This window comes from Oncorhynchus clarkii, chromosome 4 (assembly GCF_045791955.1).
Source record: "Oncorhynchus clarkii lewisi isolate Uvic-CL-2024 chromosome 4, UVic_Ocla_1.0, whole genome shotgun sequence".
Classification (NCBI taxonomy): domain Eukaryota; kingdom Metazoa; phylum Chordata; class Actinopteri; order Salmoniformes; family Salmonidae; genus Oncorhynchus; species Oncorhynchus clarkii.
Window position 1 is genome coordinate 81,689,050 of NC_092150.1, and position 20,276 is coordinate 81,709,325.

Genomic DNA, 20,276 nt, shown 5'->3' on the forward strand with positions numbered 1-20,276 from the left:
TTCAACTCCTGTTTTGTGCCTATCTATAGCCTATGTTATGCATGATGTACGCCTATGATTTTACCTGGATCATTACCACAGAAAGGGGGAAATAATTGTCATTTTTACCATACTCCAAACCCTTAGGGCTATCAGTCTCATCTCTTCTCAAGACTGCACTTTTCCCATCTCAACGCTCTTGCGCCAGGCACCTTGCGTTATAAGCATCAGACAGTTGGGCAAGTTAGGTCATTTAAAAACAAATACATGCAGTTTTCTTGACGGTAACGTTCAAGGGGAATAGTTAAAGTGTTGAATTGCCATCTACCAAATGCCTTTCTTGGTGACTGTTATTTTTGCGTCACCGTCTGCCTTATCCAATGCAAACAACATTCGCTAGCGTGTCACAGGCATTGCTCCAATCCCCCTTTATTTAACCGTATGGTTGCACCCTCCCTCTTTCCGGGTTCCGTCATCACCTTCTCCCGCTGATCAGTGGAGCCAGTCTATGCTATAAGCGAGCTCACAACCAACCTGCTAACATTCGCTGACACCCTCACGTTTCAGAGCCGGAGGAAATGGCCACGAGGACCGACGCATCGATATAGTCTTTCTTATTAGATTTCATTCAAAAACTGTGCGTTGGAGGAATAGATTGCCTTCTGGAACTAATAATCTCTGTACACCGTATTTAGATTACCTTGACAACCAGTCTCAGTGATTGACAGCAGGACCGATACATGCGAGTTGTTGATGCGCTTAAAAAACTTTTATGAACCGAAGGTTCTACTTGGTCTTACCCGTTATGGTGATTTTTCCATTTCGGCTATTGCAATATTTTTTTTCTTGTTGAAAAATACACATCTTCACCTTGCTGCGGGTTTCTTCTTTATTGCCACTGCGGATTACAATTCTCAACTGGATGTAAAAGGCATTAACTTGATACACCACCTTCTCTGCGGACTGACACATTCCTTGTGTCTTCCCTTTTTATCTCCAAGACAGGCGCATGTCGATGGCGCAAAGGGTAGGCCTTTAGTGCAGTTGCAATGTATAATTTCTTAGTTGACTTTAAACTTCTGCCTCATGTTGATCGAACCTAATTTACTCATAAGTAATCTGGAAAGCCTGAGAACATCTCAACGCTCCACATACAAGTAGCCTACAAGTTGAGCTTTTCTCAGCAGTCTGCAGCCTGCATTAGACTAGTTGTTCTGTTTTCCATCCATGGGAAATTTGATTACATTAATGTTCACTGTCATTCTCATGAGTAAAGGCTTGTGTGTGGGGGGATGTCTGTAGCCTACGATAAATCCGTGATAGAAGCATACCAACTGACAGTCCACGAGTTTCTCACATGTAACTCTGTCTTTCTCCATCCAGTACGATGAGCTGTCCCACTATGGTGTTGGGATGGACGGAGTTGGACTCCCGGCGTCCATGTATGGAGACCCCCATGCTCCCCGGACGCTTCCGCAAGTCCACCACTTGAACCATGGTCCGACTGCACATCCAACCCAGCACTATGGATCCCACGCACCCCACAACATCATGCCCAGCATGGGCAGCGTGGTGAACGACGCATTAAAAAGAGACAAAGATCAAATCTATGGGTGCGCATCAGAAATATTCCACATTAGTGTCTGCTAGGTTTTCTTATTCTTGTCAGACCTATACTCATAACATTTAGAAGTGAATAGGGTATTTATCGACATTTAGAGAAATTAGAACCAAATCCTAACTTGACATAGGCTACGTGCATAAATCGAGTTTATGTCAATGCCACATTTAGCAAATAATGTGTTTTACGGGTAAGATTGTGGCCCTTATCCTGAGTGGAGACACTTCACATTTATCAGCTATGCTAGGCTAAAAACAAATACAAGACACGGATTATGAAACCTTAAATACAATACAGTCCACTTAAACAAAACGTGTATTTAACATTCCTGGTCTAATTGACGTTGATGTTTTGTCTGCATCATGTTGCAGTCACCCGTTGTTCCCTCTGCTCGCCTTGGTGTTTGAGAAGTGTGAGTTGGCGACCTGCACGCCCAGGGAGCCTGGAGTAGCGGGTGGCGATGTCTGCTCCTCAGACTCCTTCAACGAAGACATCGCTGTCTTTGCAAAACAGGTACTTGTGGTTTATGATAAGCCCTTTTTTTATGACCTAAACTATAGATAACGATAGGAATGGGGGGTTGTATAGCCTGCTTTAGACATTATCTGTGCTTTTAAACGTTAATAACATTTTACTTTTTTTATGTTTGATAATTGATGGACAGATGGATGGATTGTTTGATTGCTTGCCTGTTTGATTGATAGATTGATGGATTGATTGCGGTATGCAGACAATATACTAATATCATGCTTTCTCTGTAGATACGGGCAGAAAAACCGTTATTTTCATCGAATCAAGAGGTGGACAATTTGGTAAGCCAGTTAACTTGCATGTCCACTTTTTACGCATCAATTGCGCAGCTGGATAAATCGTGTCATATTTTCTTGTTTCACTTTGTTTAAATACAACACGAAAATTCAGAACGTTCCATTGAAGGAGCAACAGGAAACGCAGACGAGTCGTGGTCAAAGGCCTATTTTGCTCCTCTGCAGCGGGTAGCCGCGGAGGTCCTTGCCTTGGGCATCCCAAAACCAGGGACTGTCTAGGAACCATTGCTCTGCTAAAGCATCTATTTGATTAAGAAAATACATTGTTTTAAGTCATGTAACATACTGTAACATATGGCTACTTTACTGTATAGGCCTACAGTGTGCATTCATTCATTTATGGTGTTATTACATTGGCCTAGTTACTGTTCATTAATCTATGGTGTTATTACATAGGCCTAGTTACTATTCATTAATGTATGGTGTTATTACATAGGCCTAGTTACTAATCATCAATGTATGGTGTTATTAGGCCTAGTTACTATTCATTTGAGGCAAACATGTCAGCATTACTAAATCCTAAATGTTCTGTTCTTTTTTTCCAGATGATCCAAGCTATTCAAGTATTGCGGTTTCATCTTTTAGAATTAGAGAAGGTAAATTATGTTTTATTGTAAACCTATATTTAATGCTTTACTCTTTGCTTTTTTGTTATTATATTTGTTTTGTATGAACGTTATACAATCACCCATAACAGCATAGCTTTAACTTCTTGAAGTGTAATATTTTACTCTAACACACATAGTCCTACGCATGGCTGTGGCACCGAGATCTTGTAAGGGTGCTGCTAACACGAATTTTCATTGAATAGGTACATGAGCTCTGCGACAACTTCTGCCATCGGTACATCAGTTGTTTGAAAGGCAAAATGCCCATCGACTTGGTCATAGACGATCGAGATGGCTGCAAATCTGACTTAGATGACCTGACGGGATCCTCCACAAATCTAGCAGATCACGTGAGTGTCTAGGCTTCGAAATTACATACTGGTGCTAATTCTTGCAAGGGGTGCTGCTAATAGCATGGTGTTTAGGATGTACAAAACTGTCATTTCAAGATAATGGGCAATTTAGCATAATTGTGAGTCAGTTTAATATATAACAAATTTAATGGACAGTTTTTAAAATAAACGGTCTAACATTGAATTTACTGGTTACTATTAAACAATTATTGTATTAATAACCTATCAACAAAAGAGTAATTCAATGCACCTACATGTCTGCAAAAAAGAGTGCTAAGGGTGATGTGTACTGAGGGAAGTTTCGTAGAGCTCTCATGTCTTCTTAAAAAGAGGAGGAATGAGAGAAGGAATTGTTCCCCTTTTTCAGCTCTATTGTACAAATCATCTATTTTATAGGTTGATGATGATGATGATGGTGATGATGATGAGGAAGATGATGGTGATGATGATGAGGATGATGAGGAAGATGATGGTGATGATGATGTTGGTGGTGGTGATGATGATGATGAGGATGGTGGTGATGAGGATGATGATGAAGATGGTGATGATGATGAGGATGATGATTTTGATGATGGTGGTGATGAGGATGATGTTGATGATGGTGGTGATGATGATGATGATGTTGATGATGGTGTTGATGATTATTTAGTCTGCATGATGAAGAGTACAGCTGGATGTGTGTCCTGTTGGGGACTAGTGTTTGATTTTACACTTGAATGCTAAACCAGTTGGATTACTATTGTCGGTAAAGAGGAGGGTCTTTGTCAATCCATGGGCCTATAGGGTGCCCCTACACGGGCTCTTTCTCCTCCCACATGTCGATTCTGATATCCTGGTTCCTTAATAACCCTCTGGTACTGGAGCAATGGCATGAACTTTGTGTTGGGGAGATTCCTCATATTACATTGCTGTCCTGTATACTAAGTAGTTTTATTTGAAGAATCTCAAATATAAAATATTTGTAGCTTTGTTTAACACTTTTTTGGTTACCACATGATTCCATATGTGTTATGTCATAGTTTTGATGTCTCCACTATTATTCTATAATGTAGAAAATAGTAAAAATAAAGAAAAACCCTTGAATAAGTAGATGTTCGAAAACTTTTGACCGGTAGTGTAAATATATTTTTAATTCCATTCCTTTACTTAGATTTGTGTGTATTAGGTATTTGTTGTGAAATTGTTTCGATATTACTTGTTAGATATTACTGCACTGTTGGAGCTAGAAACACAAGCATTTCGCTACACCTGCAATAACATCTGCTAAACGCGTGTATGTGATCAAATAAAATGTGATTTAGTTTACGTGTGAGAAGTTCATGACAAATCTTCAGGAGTTTAGAATTCTGTTCACTCTACCAGTTATATTTCTACAGGGAAGGCAGCTAAACCTCACAATGAGGGAGAGTACTACAGTATGTTGGTTCTCTTTGTGACACACCAACTCTGCCTCTTTTTTGGAAATGTCTGAGGGAGTCCACAACCCAGCCTATATCCAAGAGAGAACAGCTCAATATTTGTGTTGATATCACAAACTTGCAGAGTAAGAAGACTCATCTGAGTTACGAGATGACTGGCTTGAAAAATGGGTGATTGAAGATCCGTTGGAATCAGTTATGATGTCATAATTTATGATCTATTTGTATTATCTTAACTTCTCTGCCTTTATGGATCTCAGTTTGGAAGATACATTTTAAAGAAGGATAGCCCGCACTGTATCTGTAATTAATGTAATCTTAACAGCTGGGGTGTGAGTGAGTAAAGAACCCCCTTCATTAGCTTGATAAACGTGGAAACACATGGCACTTTGAATGGGGACGCCACACAAACAGCTTTCTAATTACTGTGTGTTGGGATGGAAAAGGGGTCTGCTCGTCGAGCTCGTCGAGAGGCCTCATTCACACTGCGCTGCCATTGTTGCTGTGATTATTCTTGTCGTTGGCTGAGCTCTTCATCTGAGCACCATCCGGCGAACAGCTGACGCCAAGAGGCTGAAGAGGTTGCTCTGCTGTTTGGCCCTCAGCTTTAGACTGTCTAAGTACCCTGGTCCCTGTGCATATATGGCCCAATAAATAGGTGTTCGGAGAGACCACTGGGCTTCAGAATCAGTCAAGACACCAGAGGATAGAGGAAAGAAAGAAGTGTTGCAGGAGCTCTGGTGCTGATTGCTTTGGCTCTACAAGTATTAGCTAGAGCAGCTGAATATCAGCTTTAACATTTTTATTGGATTTGATTTGATTTTGCCACCGTCTCAGTCTCAGGGAAAATGGTAATTTAGATTGTTGGATTATTGGATTAGGGATTTTTTGGGACATATTCTATTTTCTTATTGACGACATGGTCATATTGTGCGCTGTGGTAAATTGGCTGGGTTTGTGTGTGTTTGAGTGTGTATGTTTGTGTGTGTGTTAGGGAGTTACATTGACTTTCAGTTATGGCATACTGTATCCACTGTTCTCTAATGTGATCTTTTCTTTCTTTCTTTCTTTCTTTCTTTCTTTCTTTCTTTCTTTCTTTCTTTCTTTCTTTCTTTCTTTCTTTCTTTCTTTCTTTCTTTCTTACTTACTTTCTCTCTCTCTATCTCTCTCTCTCTCCCTCTCTCTCACTCTCTCTCTCTTTCTCTCCCTCCTCTGCTGTTGTGTGGTCGGGACGGGGGATATGTTGATGACCCTCTCTTTTGACCCCAGAACCCAGCGTCCTGGAGAGACCTGGATGACGCCCACTCCACGCCCTCCGTGGGCACCCCGGGGCCCTCCAGCGGGGGCCACATCTCCCAGAGTGGGGACAACAGCAGCGAACTCGGTAAGAGAACCACAGCTTCTCTTTAGACTCAATATCATATCAAAGGTTAACCTCAGTGCTGACCTCATACAAAGACAGTGGTCTTTTCTCTACTTGTGGGCTTTAGATGAATGATAAGCAGATCATAATGATAAGCAGTTATTGTTTCTCCATTCTTATCATTCAGATAATGTTGAGATAAGAGGTTGTTGTTGAATCAACAGCTAGTTTGTTGGGTTTTGATGGTGACTTTGTAGTTTTATCACTTATCCAGGTCAGGTGATAAAGTTCAAAAGTTGAATCTGATATGATGAGGGTAATTATTGCCAATTACTGGTTTTGCATGACTGTGTCCAGTATTGCTGTATAATAGCCTACTTGGCTTTCTGTCCGTGGGCCGGCTGTTCATTTGGCCAGTGATGAGCTCATTGGAGGCTATAAGAGTTTTATGACTTGTTTTTGTTTTTCTCTCCTATAGCCACAGTAAAAAAGAATAGACTTTAAAGCAACTTACCACCCTCTGCCCATCAGGCATCAATAGCAGGGCATTGAGCTAAACAATGGCAGGATGTTTTGCAAGACAAGAGCAATTCAGAGGATGAAAGGACAGTCAGAAGCAAAGATTAAGTTTATTCCTCGTTCTGATTTTACCACAGTTTCTTCAGTTATCCTAAATATCTGAAAAACATATTCAACGAATTTCACTTAGCCTAGTATCCATGTCATGTTTAATGTCATTGTATGCCCTAACACAGTAAATCTGACTATGTGAATTGTATTGTCAGCAAAGAGAGGGGAAGAGGATGGTGTGAATGGCTTTTTCCTTGGTTCCTCTGGAGTTGTTGATTTAAAAAAAACAAAAGCGAGGGGACATCCAAAGTCCACGTCTCCCTGCCCTTTTGACCTGGGTAGAGAATGCATAGAGGCTGGGGAAGCACAATAACCCCTGCCGTGGAGCTGGGAAGAACAGATCTACTTTATGTATGGAGGAACAAAGGGGAGTCCCAGTCCTCTGGTAGCAGGATCTGATGCTTCCCTGCCCACCTGCTGCTCCTCGTAGTCCTCCTGGGGACTGCTATGTTTTCATCCCTTGTTTTCATCCCTTGTTTTCATCCATTATTTTCATCCCTTGTTTTCATCCGTTGTTTTCATCCCTTGTTTCCATCCCTTTACTCATTAAAGGGGATGAGGAAAGCGAACACTTTTAACATTGGAAGGGACCTGGGTGCCAAAGCGGGGCCTTTATGTCAGTAGTGCAGGCCTGGCTAGGAGATTACTGATGCTCTTCAAAGTACCTACTATGAGGGAGCTCCTATTGTCCTAATGGACATTAGTCATGGTTGTGTGGGCCAATGATAAAAGCCTTAAAAGGGTTAACCTACAGTCTTATCTAATGGGGGAGAATTGTGGTTAGTATGGTTAGTATCAACCACAGGTAGTTGATATGTGGTTGGTTGGTGGTGTAGTTATGGCTTAGTGGCTATGTTAGCCATGTAGCTAACCGCTACCCCATTGGCTTATGTAGTCTTTGGTTGTTTTCTTGTAAGGTGTGTGATATGCAGAGGGGAATGTCTTTGATTCCAGCTCCCCCGGAGTGACTCTCAGATAGATAGGGCACAGGGACAGTTCTAAAAGGGATGAGCTATCCTAGGAATGTTTTTGGGGGGTGGGGCTTGGAATATCCATCATAAAAAAAGGAAAGGAAGCCAAGGGGAACTAGCTGCTGTGAAGCCGCTGTACACTAGCGTTTACAAAGAGGGGAATGCAGAGCGGGAAGAAACAGGATGCAGTCAGTGCATCTTTTTGTCTCCCCGGATACCACTGAAAATGGAATCCAGAACTGCTGGTGGTGACATACCAATGACACTCCAGGGTAATGTCCCCATATAATCTGTGACAAGATGCTCTCACAAATAACAAGGGAGAGAGGCACAAGAACTAGAAGTGTTCATCTTAATCCAGCCCTTACACTCCAAATCAATAGGATAAAGGCCTCTGGGAGGAACGATTCTAGATCTATTCATCAACATCAGTATAGGATTCCCAGTGTCTTGGAAAGCTTCCAGACAACATCTCCCATTTAGCAGTGTGCATCATGGGTAATAACAGGAGGGGCTGAGAAGTGTCATTGGTGATGGATCAGGTCCAGGTGAGCTCATTAGGCAAGCTGCATTGGGTTCCCATCACTGATGCAGGCCGGAATACAGCAATCAGTTCTGTTAGCTAATAGCCAACCCTGCACTTTGTCTGATATGGCCATGTCATCATGTGGATTCTCTTGCCTCATCTAGTTGTCCCAGTTTATACCTAACTGTAGGAGCACTGGTCACTGATGTTGTTGTGTTGTTGATGAGAGAGAGGAAGAGAAAGGGAGAAAGAGGAGAGACAGAGAGGAAGAGAGAGGGAGAGAGAGAAGGAGAGACATAGAGAGGAAGATAGAGGGAGAGAGAAGGAGAGACCGAGAGAGGGAGAGAGAGGGGTTTAGAGTAGGGTGTTGGGGGTTGGAAGCCAGCCAAGGATGCCTCTCTTCTTCATATCTTAGGGTGCTGTTTTCCCTAAAGCGCCCGAGGCAGTACTCCAGCATTCCCCACGGCAGCAGTCCTTGCCCCCCCCCCCCGGTCACTGGGGCAGGCACGCAGGGGGGGAGGGAGGAAGGGAGCGGGGCAGGCAAGCAGGGAGGGAGCGGGGTAGGCAGGCGAGGGGCTAGGCCACGGGAGGAGCGTTCCACGGGTACGATTTTGAGAGTAGTGCACTGTCACACTGCTTAGATTGGCTGAGTTGCCAGGGAACAGTCAGAAGCGATTAGCGTAGCAGAGGATCTGCCCTGCGGCCTTCCCTCTCTGGAGCAGGAAAAAAGAGAGGGCTGGGGGGAGAGGAGGAGGGGGGCCAGGAGGGGTTGACACTCCTTAGATATAATTAGGCCGTGCTGGTGACTTCCTATTTTTCATTCTTTCCCTCATTCTCTCTTCCATTGGTTTCAGTTATTTGGTACAGAAACAGATACATAACTCATTTAAAATGACCAACATGGATTTTAGTCATTTTGATCACCCGCACCAGCCCAAATGTTTAGTCATTGATAGGTATCGTTTTTTTATTGATTATTTCACCACTCAAGGTATTTCTGAACAAAATGTCTCTCCTAGCCTGTGAGAAAGGATATTAACTGTCCTCTCTGAAACGACAGATCTCTTCAGCACCATCCTCCAAGACCTCTCTTCCCACAACAAACCTCCTCATTTTTGGTCATAAGACCAAAATCTTAGAAAAGAAACCTGTTATAAAAGCTTGTTATAACATCTATGAACAGAGAGGATAATGAATAGTGGACACACAAAGTAAAGCATCACATAAGCAAAGGAGACAGTGGTCAAACAACCTGCCCTGTCCTTGACTTGGACTACACCATCCATCAGAACACCACCGCCCCTGCCCCCATCCCCAACCCAACACACCACTCCCCTCCAACCCCACTCAGTCCAAGTCATCCTTTTTAATGTCAATATTCATTAGCTGAAATATTTATGCATGATTATGGGTGCATATATAGGAGCCCCTTTGATTGATGTATCCCCAAAAACAAAAAGACATGCCAGGGCAAATCTTATGAAAAGTAGGGTTCCAGTCCCTCCTCCGGGGAGGAGTCTCTCAGATGCATTATTCACATCCCCTGCAGGCAGGCTTTCAAGGCATCTCTGCCCCGAGGGCAAGAAAAATAACCACCACTGTTAAAAGAAAATCATCTCGGCTGATGCACAATTAATGGCCGGAGAGAGAGGAAAGAGACAGAGAGAGAGAGAGAAAGAGAGGGAGGGAGAGTGCACAGAAAGTTCTGTGATGGAGAGCAATATGGAGCGAGGGCAGGGGCGGAAGCCGCGGAAATCTTAGTTTAAAAGGGAGCCTTCGAGCCTTGATCCATGAGAAGGTTCTCATTGAAACAATAATGCCAGTAGGAGAGAGAGAGTCTGTGTGTGTTGTGTGGCTGTGTGTGTGTGCGTGTATTGTATAGCTGTGTGTGTGTGTGTGTGTGTGTGTGTGTGCGTGCGTGCGTGTGTGTGTGTGTGTGTGTGCGTGCGCGCGTCGCAGTGTGAGTCAGACAATCCAACACAGACAGACTGGAGGAGGGTGTGAAGGTGGAAGGGGTAGGGGTAGGGTAGGTCACTGAACACTTGGGGGGCTTGAGGGGGAATGACCGCAACCCCCCCAGCCCCATAACACCCCCCTCCATCCACCCAAACATCCTTAGCACACATAGACAAAAGGAGCGCCCTGCTTTCAACTTCACAGGTGAGGGGGTTTGTTATGTTTTGTGATGTCATACCTTAACTATGAGGTCACAATTGTTATTTTTGTTATTGTGACATTTTTCCCTCTTTTTTTTTACAACTAAACCATTTGTCTTTATCAAATTGTGGAATATCTATACTGGGCAAAAATATAAACACAATATTTAAAGTGTTGGTCCCATGTTTCATGATCTGAAATAAAAGATCCCAGAAAATTTCCATATACACAATAATTGTATTTTTCACATATTTTGTGCATAAATTTGTTTACATCCATCTTAGTGAGCATTTCTCCTTTGCCAAGAGAATCCATCCACCTGACAGGTGTGGCATATCAAGACGCTGATTAAACAGCATGATCATTACACTGGTGCACCTTGTGCTGCGGACAATAAAAGTCCACTCTAAAATATGCAGTTTTGTCACACAACACAATGTCACATATGTCTCAAGTTTTGAGGGAGCGTGCAATTGGCATGCTGACTACTGGAATGTCCACCAGAGCTGTTACCAGAGAATTGAATGTTTTTTTACCATAAGCCGCCTCCAACATCGTTTTAGAGAATTTGTCAGTACGTCCATCTGGCCTCACAACCGCAGACCATGTGTAATCACGCCAGCCCAGGACCTCCACATCCGGCTTTCTCTCTTGTCTGAGATCAGCCACCAGGACAGCTGATGAAACTGAGGAGTATTTCTGTCTGCAATAAAGCCCTTTTGTGGGGAAAAAATGTATTCTGATTGGCTGGGCCTGGCTCCCCAGTGGCTAAATAAAAATGCTGCCTGCGCATTGTGTCTGGCCACGGCTCTTACTTCATGTCAAGCCTGCAACCTGGGTCTAACAGTCAGTACTTCATGTGAAACTTACAGCCTGGCTCTAACAGTCAGTACTTCATGTGAAACTTACAGCCTGGCTCTAACAGTCAGTACTTCATGTGAAACTTACAGCCTGGCTCTAACAGTCAGTACTTCATGTGAAACGTACAGCCTGGCTCTAACAGTCAGTACTTCATGTGAAACTTACAGCCTGGCTCTAACAGTCAGTACTTCATGTGAAACGTACAGCCTGGCTCTAACAGTCAGTACTTCATGTGAAACTTACAGCCTGGCTCTAACAGTCAGTACTTCATGTGAAACTTACAGCCTGGCTCTAACAGTCAGTACTTCATGTGAAACTTACAGCCTGGCTCTAACAGTCAGTACTTCATGTGAAACTTACAGCCTGGCTCTAACAGCCATTACTTCATGTCAATCATGCTGCTCAGATTGAATTAAAGGCTCATCATTTTTTATTGAGCTCTGTCACTACAGTATATGCCCCTCTACATTATCCAAAACTGTAGCAGAATGTGAATGAGGTTGTGCAAATGTGGAAGATGTGGAATCTTCTGTTACTATGCTGTTGCTTTGCCCTAGACCTCTGCTACCCTTTCAGTGTGTGTTTCTGGCGAATGGAGGTGATGTGTCTAAGTTAAAGACATCTCCTAACATATCCCTTGTGGCTACTTTTTCTCTTGTTTTAGGAGATGGCCTCGACAACAGTCTGGCGTCGCCGGGTACAGGAGACGAGGATGACCTGGACAAGAAGAGACAGAAGAAGAGGGGTATCTTCCCCAAAGTGGCCACCAATATAATGCGAGCGTGGCTCTTCCAGCACCTCACGGTAAGACAGCAGGCCCGTCCTGGCCCTAGCTCCAGCCCTAACCAGACTCCACTACTGGGATGGTTCTCAACCTTTTTTGCTTACTGTTACCCCAAACACGTCTTGCTCTGCCCAAAGTACACCCTCTTGTGCAACTGGTCATGACTATCATGCATTTAACCATGAGGCCCATGTTTTGTAGACATCTTCTGAATCTTCCCACGTTCCCCATGTGGGTAGGCCACGTACTCCTGGGGGTAATAGTAATACAAGTTACCGCATCCAACACTCAGTCATGTCACAACACAGGGGCATTGGTCTGTGACATTGTAGTGCTTCGCCAAATGATTTTCCCTGTGATTTTTTTTTTTGTACAAAACAGTCATTGTGGCTCAAGGAAACAGTGGGCTGTATAAAAGACAAGTAGTGTATGTTGTCTAACTGCAGTATCTCCATTATACAACACTTAGGAATAATGCCACTATACGGAGCGTCTGAACTTCGTTTTTACAAAAACAGAATAGACTACTTTACCAGAATGCAACTCCTCTGTTCAGGCTCAGAAGGACTATCTGACTTTCCAACGACTTCCAACCAATCCCCCGTGAGGAGAGTTTCACCTTTTATCTCCAGACCCAATAGACAGCGCTGCAGTCTCTGACTCCTCCTCCTTCTCCTCTGGTTTTCTACTTTTCTCCTCTCCACTCGTAGATGTTTTCAAAGCTCCTTATTTGTTTTCTGGGTGAAAATCTGTCACACATCTCCTGTACAGGAAGTAAGAACCTTTAGATTGGACAGATAACAAATAAGAAGGAAAGGAAGGCTAATTGAATCATCCCCTCTCTGTTCCCTGTCTCTTTTCAGCCTCACTGGTTAAGCACAAGTGTTTGTCATGGAAGGATGTGGCTCGTAAACACTGTGTAAGGGGGACTTTGGCCCGTCGATGTCCTCTGAATGGTCCCATTGCAACACCCAGGCGATCAGCCATTCAGCGGGCCACAGAGGGTGAAGGAGACGGATTATGTTTTGTCCCGACTTTACCGTTGAGGCTGGGGTCTGAGAAGGGGAGAGAGGTTCTTTCTCTAGATACCCCACAACAGCCTTCAGCTGTTGTGCTCCTGTTCTGAGGAGGAACTCTAAAGATCCTCCTCTACAACAGTACAGAGAAAGCAGCAATGGAAGATTTAGATTCATTCTAAGATTCATTATTGGCCTGTTAGCATGGTCATACAGTAACTGTTGGTTTTAGACCTCCACCTACATGCTGACTTAGACAGATCTTTGTGAAGCTCTCTTTTTAATGCTAAAGTATTGAATTAGTTTCTACAAACATACATTGCATTTCGCAAAAACACAGCTATAAAAGGGTGCTCTTGTTCAACCATGAGGCCCTGTTGGAGCTCAAATTAATTTATTGTTCAACCTTGATGCCCTATTGGAACTCAAAGGAATTTCTTGTTCAACCTTGATGCCCTATTGGAACTCAAAGGAATTTCTTGTTCAACCTTGATGCCCTATTGGAACTCAAAGGAATTTCTTGTTCAACCTTGATGCCCTATTGGAACGCAAATGAATTTCTTGTTCAACCTTGATGCCCTATTGGAACTCAAGGGATTTTCTTGTTCAACCTTGATGCCTTATTGGAACTCAAAGGAATAAGTCTTGTTCAACCATGAGGCCCTATTGGAGCTCAAATACATTTCTTGTTCAACCTTGATACCCTATTGGAACTCAAAGGAATAAGTCTTGTTCAACCTTGAGACCTTATTGGAGCTCAGAGGAATAAGTCTTGTTCAACCTTGAGACCTTATTGGAGCTCTGAGGAATAAGTCTTGTTCAACCTTGAGGCCCTATTGGAGCTCAGAGGAATAAGTCTTGTTCAACCTTGAGGCCCTATTGGAGCTCTGAGGAATAAGTCTTGTTCAACCTTGAGAGCTTATTGGAGCTCTGAGGAATAAGTCTTGTTCAACCTTGAGAGCTTATTGGAGCTCTGAGGAATAAGTCTTGTTCCACCGTGATGCCCTGTTGGAGTTCAGAGTAATAAGTCTTGTTCAACCTTGAGGCCCAATTGGAGTTCAGAGGAATAAGTCTTGTTTAACCACAGCTCAATGACAGGTGACCTGAGTAAAGTAACATAGCTGATAAGGGTTAGGCATTGGAGAGAGGCCCCAATGTGACAACACTGTGGATTGGACTGGAAACATTAGCAGAGGGTTTTATTTAGGAAGATAGAGACGTTCTGCTGGGTTGAGGGAGGAGCACTGAGCCATCCATCACTAGACTGTCAGACACCAAGCTGGGAGTTCACCATGACGATCAGTTGTGGCAACAATGGCTTTTGTCACCACCATTGCGGTTTATGTGTGTCTGTGTGTGTGTGTGTGTGACAGTGTTTGTGTTTGTGTGTGACTGTGACTGTGTGTGTGTGCTCCTGTGTTTGTGTGTGTGTGTGTGTGTGTGTGTGTGTGTGTGTGTGTGTGTGTGTGTGTGCGTGTGTGCGTGTGTGCGTGTGTGCGCGTGTGTGTGTGTGTGTGTGTGTGTGTGTGTGTGTGTGTGTGTGTGTGTGTGTGTGTGTGTGTGTGTGTGTGTGTGTGTGTGTGTGTGTGTGTGTGTGTGTGTGTGTGTGTGTGTGACTGAAAGACCTGTTTAAAAATGAAGTTGTTTCGAGCTCATTCCTCACCCGGTGACCACAGGAGGTGGCTGCAGCCCTGACAGCGCCCACCACCCTGTACCCTGTCTGCAATCTGCCGCCCTCCTCCCACTGTCACACCGCCAGCAGAGAGGCAGGGGACAGGGGGACAGGGGCCAGGCCCTATTCAGGCCCTAACAAAGGTCTCCATTGTGTTCCTTTGTATCGCATTTGATCATTTGTCAAATCATGTCAAATAATGTCAAACAATGCCACACGCTTTGAGCCCAAAGTGTTCATAGGCCAATCAGTGGTCAGTCTTGGTTGTTCACTTGTGCTTATGCTAACTAGGGAGATTGACTTGTGTGTATATTAGCCAAGGGTCAGATGCGAGTCTACATTACATTTGATTACATTTCCTGAGTTTGACTTTACCTTAGGTTGTGAATGGAATGCCCCTGGTCGTATGCGAGGTGTGTTTCTGTCTAACCCTAACCCCTGGTCGTATGTGACGTGTGTTTCTGTATAGACATGATCGTTTGATCGTTTGTAAATGAATGCAAGCTGGGTGTTTTTTACATTTTTTTTACTGAAGATGTAGTTTTTTCTGTCCTCTGTGTACCACAGCACCCCTACCCTTCAGAGGAACAGAAGAAGCAGCTAGCACAGGACACAGGCCTCACCATCCTGCAAGTGAACAACTGGTGAGTAGCTAACACCCAAGGCCCCACCCTAACCCTAAAGCTAACACTAACCCTAAAGCTAACCCTAAAGCTAACACTAACCCTAACGCTAACCCTAAAGCTAACACTAACCCTAACCCTAACGCTAACCCTAAAGCTAACGCTAACCCTAACGCTAACCCTAATCCTAACGCTATAACCCTAAACCTAACCCTTGTGCTTCATTCTCTCCTTGATTCCTTTCCTTCTTTCCTTCATACCTCCTCCCAGGACTGGCTCATAGGCTTCTATCTAAATCTATGCTACAGCCATGTTTTTGACGAAGGGTGCACATTCTATGTTCTGCTCTTTGGAAAGGGAACTAAAATGGAAGTGTTAAACATACTCAATCTATCTTCACTGTCTGGGAAACATTAACAGGGAGATGTAACCCCCCTCTCGTCCCCTTACAATCCCTCAGCCTCATTTTACATGTGTGACATGATGGATTAAAGCATATTTAAGGCCCGGCAACCTGGCCCCTTTGTAGATGGCTTATCCAATTTTGGGAAGGGGGGCGGGGTCCAATGTAATGGTCACAGAAGAAAGAGGAACAGATCCGGGGGGGGGGGGGGGGGGGGTTGGGATTTGGTTTCGAGATTGCACTTCTGGTGTGTTATCTAAAAGGTATCACTTGACTTTGAATTTACACAGGGTCAGAATTGGAATAAAGGATTTGACTTTGAGTTTACACAGGGTCAGAATTGGAATAAAGGATTTGACTTTGAGTTTACACAGGGTCAGGTTTGGAATAAAGGATTTGACTTTGAGTTTACACAGGGTCAGAATTGGAATAAAGGATTTGACTTTGAGTTTACACAGGGTCAGGTTTGGAATAAAGGATTTGACTTTGAGTTTACACAGGGTCAGGTTTGCAATAAAGGATTTGACTTTGAGTTTACACAGGGTCAGGTTTGGAATAAAGGATTTGACTTTGAGTTTACACAGGGTCAGAATTGGAATAAAGGATTTGACTTTGAGTTTACACAGGGTCAGGTTCAGAATAAAGGATTTGACTTTGGCTTCTTGTGATTAATCCTCCCCCATCCCAGAATCCACATTGGGTTCTCAACACACTTAATTACATAGACGTGCTCCTCCAATCCCGAGGAGTTAAGAATTATATTAGTTTTATTAATGGATCTAATTCAATACACTTATCAAAGCAGGCGAATGCTTTGCTTACCTATCTGTCCGGTCCTGCTGGTTCCTGTTGGGTCCTGTTGGATATAGTGGTACGTCTCTGACCGAAATTGGCCAAACGTTTAGCCTTATTACAGCCTGAGGCTGAAGGGGATAAACCCAAATCAATAGATCTGGTAAGCTATGTGGCTGTCTTCTAATACCCCAGATCATGTCAATAAGAATAAGACCGATTATAAACCTAATCCCTGAAGACACGGGACATTGGAATACTAGTAAAACTGGCGCAGGAAATTGTCATATTCTGTTTGATTGCTCAATGTTTTGATTGTGTATGATTATCTTACTCCATTATTGATATAGTCCCAACATGTGTTGTGTGTCAACAATGAAGTTTTCAAGATATGTAACTTTCAAAATACAGAAATCTTGCCCATATGATGCATCATATGATGGACAGATGGGACTAATGAGACAAAGACAAATAGATCGTTTTTGGGGTGGAGTTGGCCTTTAAGCAGACCAGGAAGATGAATGCAAAGGAGATCTAAAGCCAAGGAGAAGCTTCATGTACTGTGTATTCCATGTTGGTTTGAATTCTCTCCTGCTTCTCTCTTCCTCTCCAGGTTCATCAACGCCAGGAGGAGAATAGTACAGCCTATGATTGACCAGTCTAACAGATCAGGTAAACCACAATTTAAATTGGTTGAAAATAATAACATACAATGGCTTTGTTTCTCAGTCATGTTTTTAATTGTACTATACTGTATGATTTTGTAATGTAGATGAGGATGTTTTGAACGCCACTTTTATTCTTATGCTTTATCTCTTCTGTCTTTTGGATTCGACACATACAGACCAATATAAATATAATTGTAATCTAGTACTATAGCTCTATACTGACCCGTAGAAATAGAATTACAATCTAATATTATATCTCTATACTGACCAATAGAAATATAATTACAATCTAATATTATATCTCTATACTGACCAATAGAAATATAATTACAATCTCGTATTGTAGCTCTATACTGACCCTTAGAAATATAATTACAATCTAATATTATATCTCTATACTGACCAATAGAAATATAATTACAATCTCGTATTGTAGCTCTATACTGACCTGCAGAAATATAATTACAATCTAGTATTATAGCTCTATATGGACCCTTAGAAATAGAATTACAATCTAGTATTACAACTCTATAGTTACCCGTAGAAATAGAATTACAATCTAGTATTATATCTCTATACTGACCAATAGAAATATAATTACAGTCTAGTATTATATATCTCTATACGGACCAATATAAATATAAATATAATCTAGTATTATATCTCTATACTGACCCATAGAAATATAATTATAATCTAGTAGTATACAGTATACTGACCCATGTCTTGTTAATGTTACATGCACAGTGGGCCAGGGGACGGCATACAGCCCTGACGGGCAACCAATGGGAGGCTTTGTCCTCGACGGACAGCAACACCTGGGGATTCGGCCTGGCGGTAAATAAGCAACCTTTATTCTCACCCTGTTATCTGTCCCTTTCTACCAATGTAGCCTAAAATCTGTTTCTGTTCTGTTTGTCTATTCATGGATTATTATTGTATATTGTCATATGAACCTGTGATTGCACCATGTAATTAGTTCCCCTCTCTGTCACTCATTCTGCAGGACCAATGGGTGGAATGGGAATGAATATGGGGATGGATGGTCAGTGGCACTACATGTAAACCCTGTCCAACCGAGGCAAGCCTGAAGAAGAAGATGGAGAAGTAAGCACAGCCTCATTCTCACTCCCCTGTTACATTTTTCACCCACAAGCCCCCCTCCATTGTTCCTCTATTCCGCTCCATCTCTCCATCTCTCTCTCTCTCTCCATCTCTCCATCTCTCTCTCTCTCTCTCTCTCTCCATCTCTCTCTCTCTCTCTCTCTCTCTCTACATTGCTCACCCTCTCTCCCTCATCTTCCCCCCTTCTCACCCCCTCCTCCATTGTTCTTCTAGCCCTCTCCATTCCTTTTTATCAATTTTTCTTTCCTTTCCATCCTCCTCTCCTTCTCCAGGGCTCAATCTGATTAAGAATGTGGGGTTCTGGACTCCCTCGGTCCCCCTCCAGCCCTATCAGCTCTCTGGGCCCTGCTGACAGTTCACAAATCAAGACGTATTGCCTGCCGGAGGCACTGGAGCTCACCAGATTTTATTTAACACCCACACTCCACTGCTCAATGAGCCAAGCTATAATGACACTTACCTTGATTAATTGAGCTCTTTATATGTAAATAGAGAGCCCCGCGTTCGCCTCAATCTTCCCCGGATGCCAGTTCCACCAACACAGCCCCTTTTCCCTTTTCCGACGTTTCACTGATTTTGCTAATCAAGTCCAAAGAGCACGAGGGTGATAGCAGCGAGGGTGCAGAGCCAACATTTAGAATACAGTCCACATAGAGATATCTTATTCACTCAAGCTGAATAATAATATCATTTTGAGAATATTTCAACCAATCATTTCTCATTGAATAATCATTGACCGGTTACTGTAATGGCGTAATACAGGTTGTTCTCCTCCCTTAATTTAATCTGTGGCAAGACCATATGCTGATTGTGACGGCTGTAAATTTACCCAGGGTTCCATGTGGGGTTGTTTTGCACTAAAATGCACTTATTTCATGCATATTGGAGTCAGAGCCATAACATTTGTCTATTAAAAGATCCCTTAAGAATTGCACCACTGCACCAGCAATGTCCAAATGCATGTACAAGCTGTAAGACCTATGTCTGACTCAGTCATGTGTAGCATTGTCTTTACCTCATAAGATTTTGGTTCTGTATTTGCAGTGTGTTAGGGTATGTTTGTATAAGAGACTGACCCAGGGTCCTTCTTCGTGTTACAGGCCTCCATGGTTTGCTCAGGGAAAATCCTGCCGCTTGGTTCCAATGAGCGCGTGACTCCGCCCCAGTCACACCTGTACCTGTCATCTGACGACGCCCACCTCACCTCCCCACTGGAGCATAGAGGACCACACCCACATCTGCACAAACGTCGCCCACATTGACCTTTAATAACCCCACGCCTGGAGGAAGACGAGGATCTACAACAAAAACAACAACATTTGCAGACAACAATCTTCCAAAACAAAAAAAGACTTCTGTATGAACAACGGAAACTAAAAGGACCTCAACCACATTTTGACACATTTGTTGTTTTCTTTTTTAAATTATTTATTTATTTTTCTACAATGGTGGACCATAGGGACAAGAACTTTTTAGTCTTTGCCCGAGATATATTGACACAGCCGGCACACACACACACTAACACACATTCTCTCTCTCTCTCTCACACACACACACACACACACACTCAAACAAATACACACACTTCATCTTATGAACACACCATTTGAAAACAACCACTGTGGGATATCTAAAAGGATTGTAAAGAGTTTTAATAACTGTTGTGGTGTATAGACTTGTGCTTTTACATTTGACTGTTTTATCCATGTTTGCGCTTTGTGATCATTAGTTTATGGAGTGAGAGTTTATCACTAATCCTGTGTGCTGTGGAACAGAGAGAAAGAGAGAAAGAGAGAGATTGCCTCAGAGTCTGCAGCCTGGAGCTTGTCTCAGATACTGCAGATGGCAGCCCCATCCAGCTCCCAACAAAAAAACAAGC

At 43.0% G+C, this 20,276-nt stretch overlaps 1 protein-coding gene across 3 annotated transcripts; it reads left to right on the plus strand.

Moving 5' to 3' along the window:
- The first annotated feature begins 527 nt into the window (after positions 1-527).
- On the plus strand, positions 528-19,700 carry LOC139407869 (homeobox protein Meis2-like). Of its 3 annotated transcripts, none has more exons than XM_071151738.1 (13): positions 528-1,006; positions 1,363-1,592; positions 1,972-2,113; positions 2,362-2,412; positions 2,973-3,023; positions 3,239-3,385; positions 6,076-6,190; positions 11,979-12,118; positions 15,354-15,430; positions 17,218-17,276; positions 18,020-18,109; positions 18,279-18,379; positions 18,670-19,700. In XM_071151738.1, the coding sequence occupies exons 1-12, from the start codon at positions 989-991 to the stop codon at positions 18,335-18,337; spliced, it is 1,179 nt and encodes a 392-aa protein (XP_071007839.1). In that variant the 5' UTR covers positions 528-988; the 3' UTR covers positions 18,338-18,379; positions 18,670-19,700. The 3 variants fall into 3 exon arrangements, with proteins under 3 accessions (XP_071007839.1, XP_071007840.1, XP_071007841.1); XM_071151739.1 differs by having other exon boundaries at positions 19,498-19,700; XM_071151740.1 differs by lacking the exons at positions 18,279-18,379; positions 18,670-19,700 and having other exon boundaries at positions 11,979-12,059; positions 18,020-18,096.
- The last annotated feature ends 576 nt before the right edge of the window (positions 19,701-20,276 follow it).

Bases quoted from the DNA above. Each gene is read 5' to 3' on its own strand.
- LOC139407869 (XM_071151738.1), top strand. The intron at 3,024-3,238 runs GTAAATTATGTT...TTCATTGAATAG, and splicing joins ATCTTTTAGAATTAGAGAAG to GTACATGAGCTCTGCGACAA. The intron at 12,119-15,353 runs GTAAGACAGCAG...TGTGTACCACAG, and splicing joins GGCTCTTCCAGCACCTCACG to CACCCCTACCCTTCAGAGGA.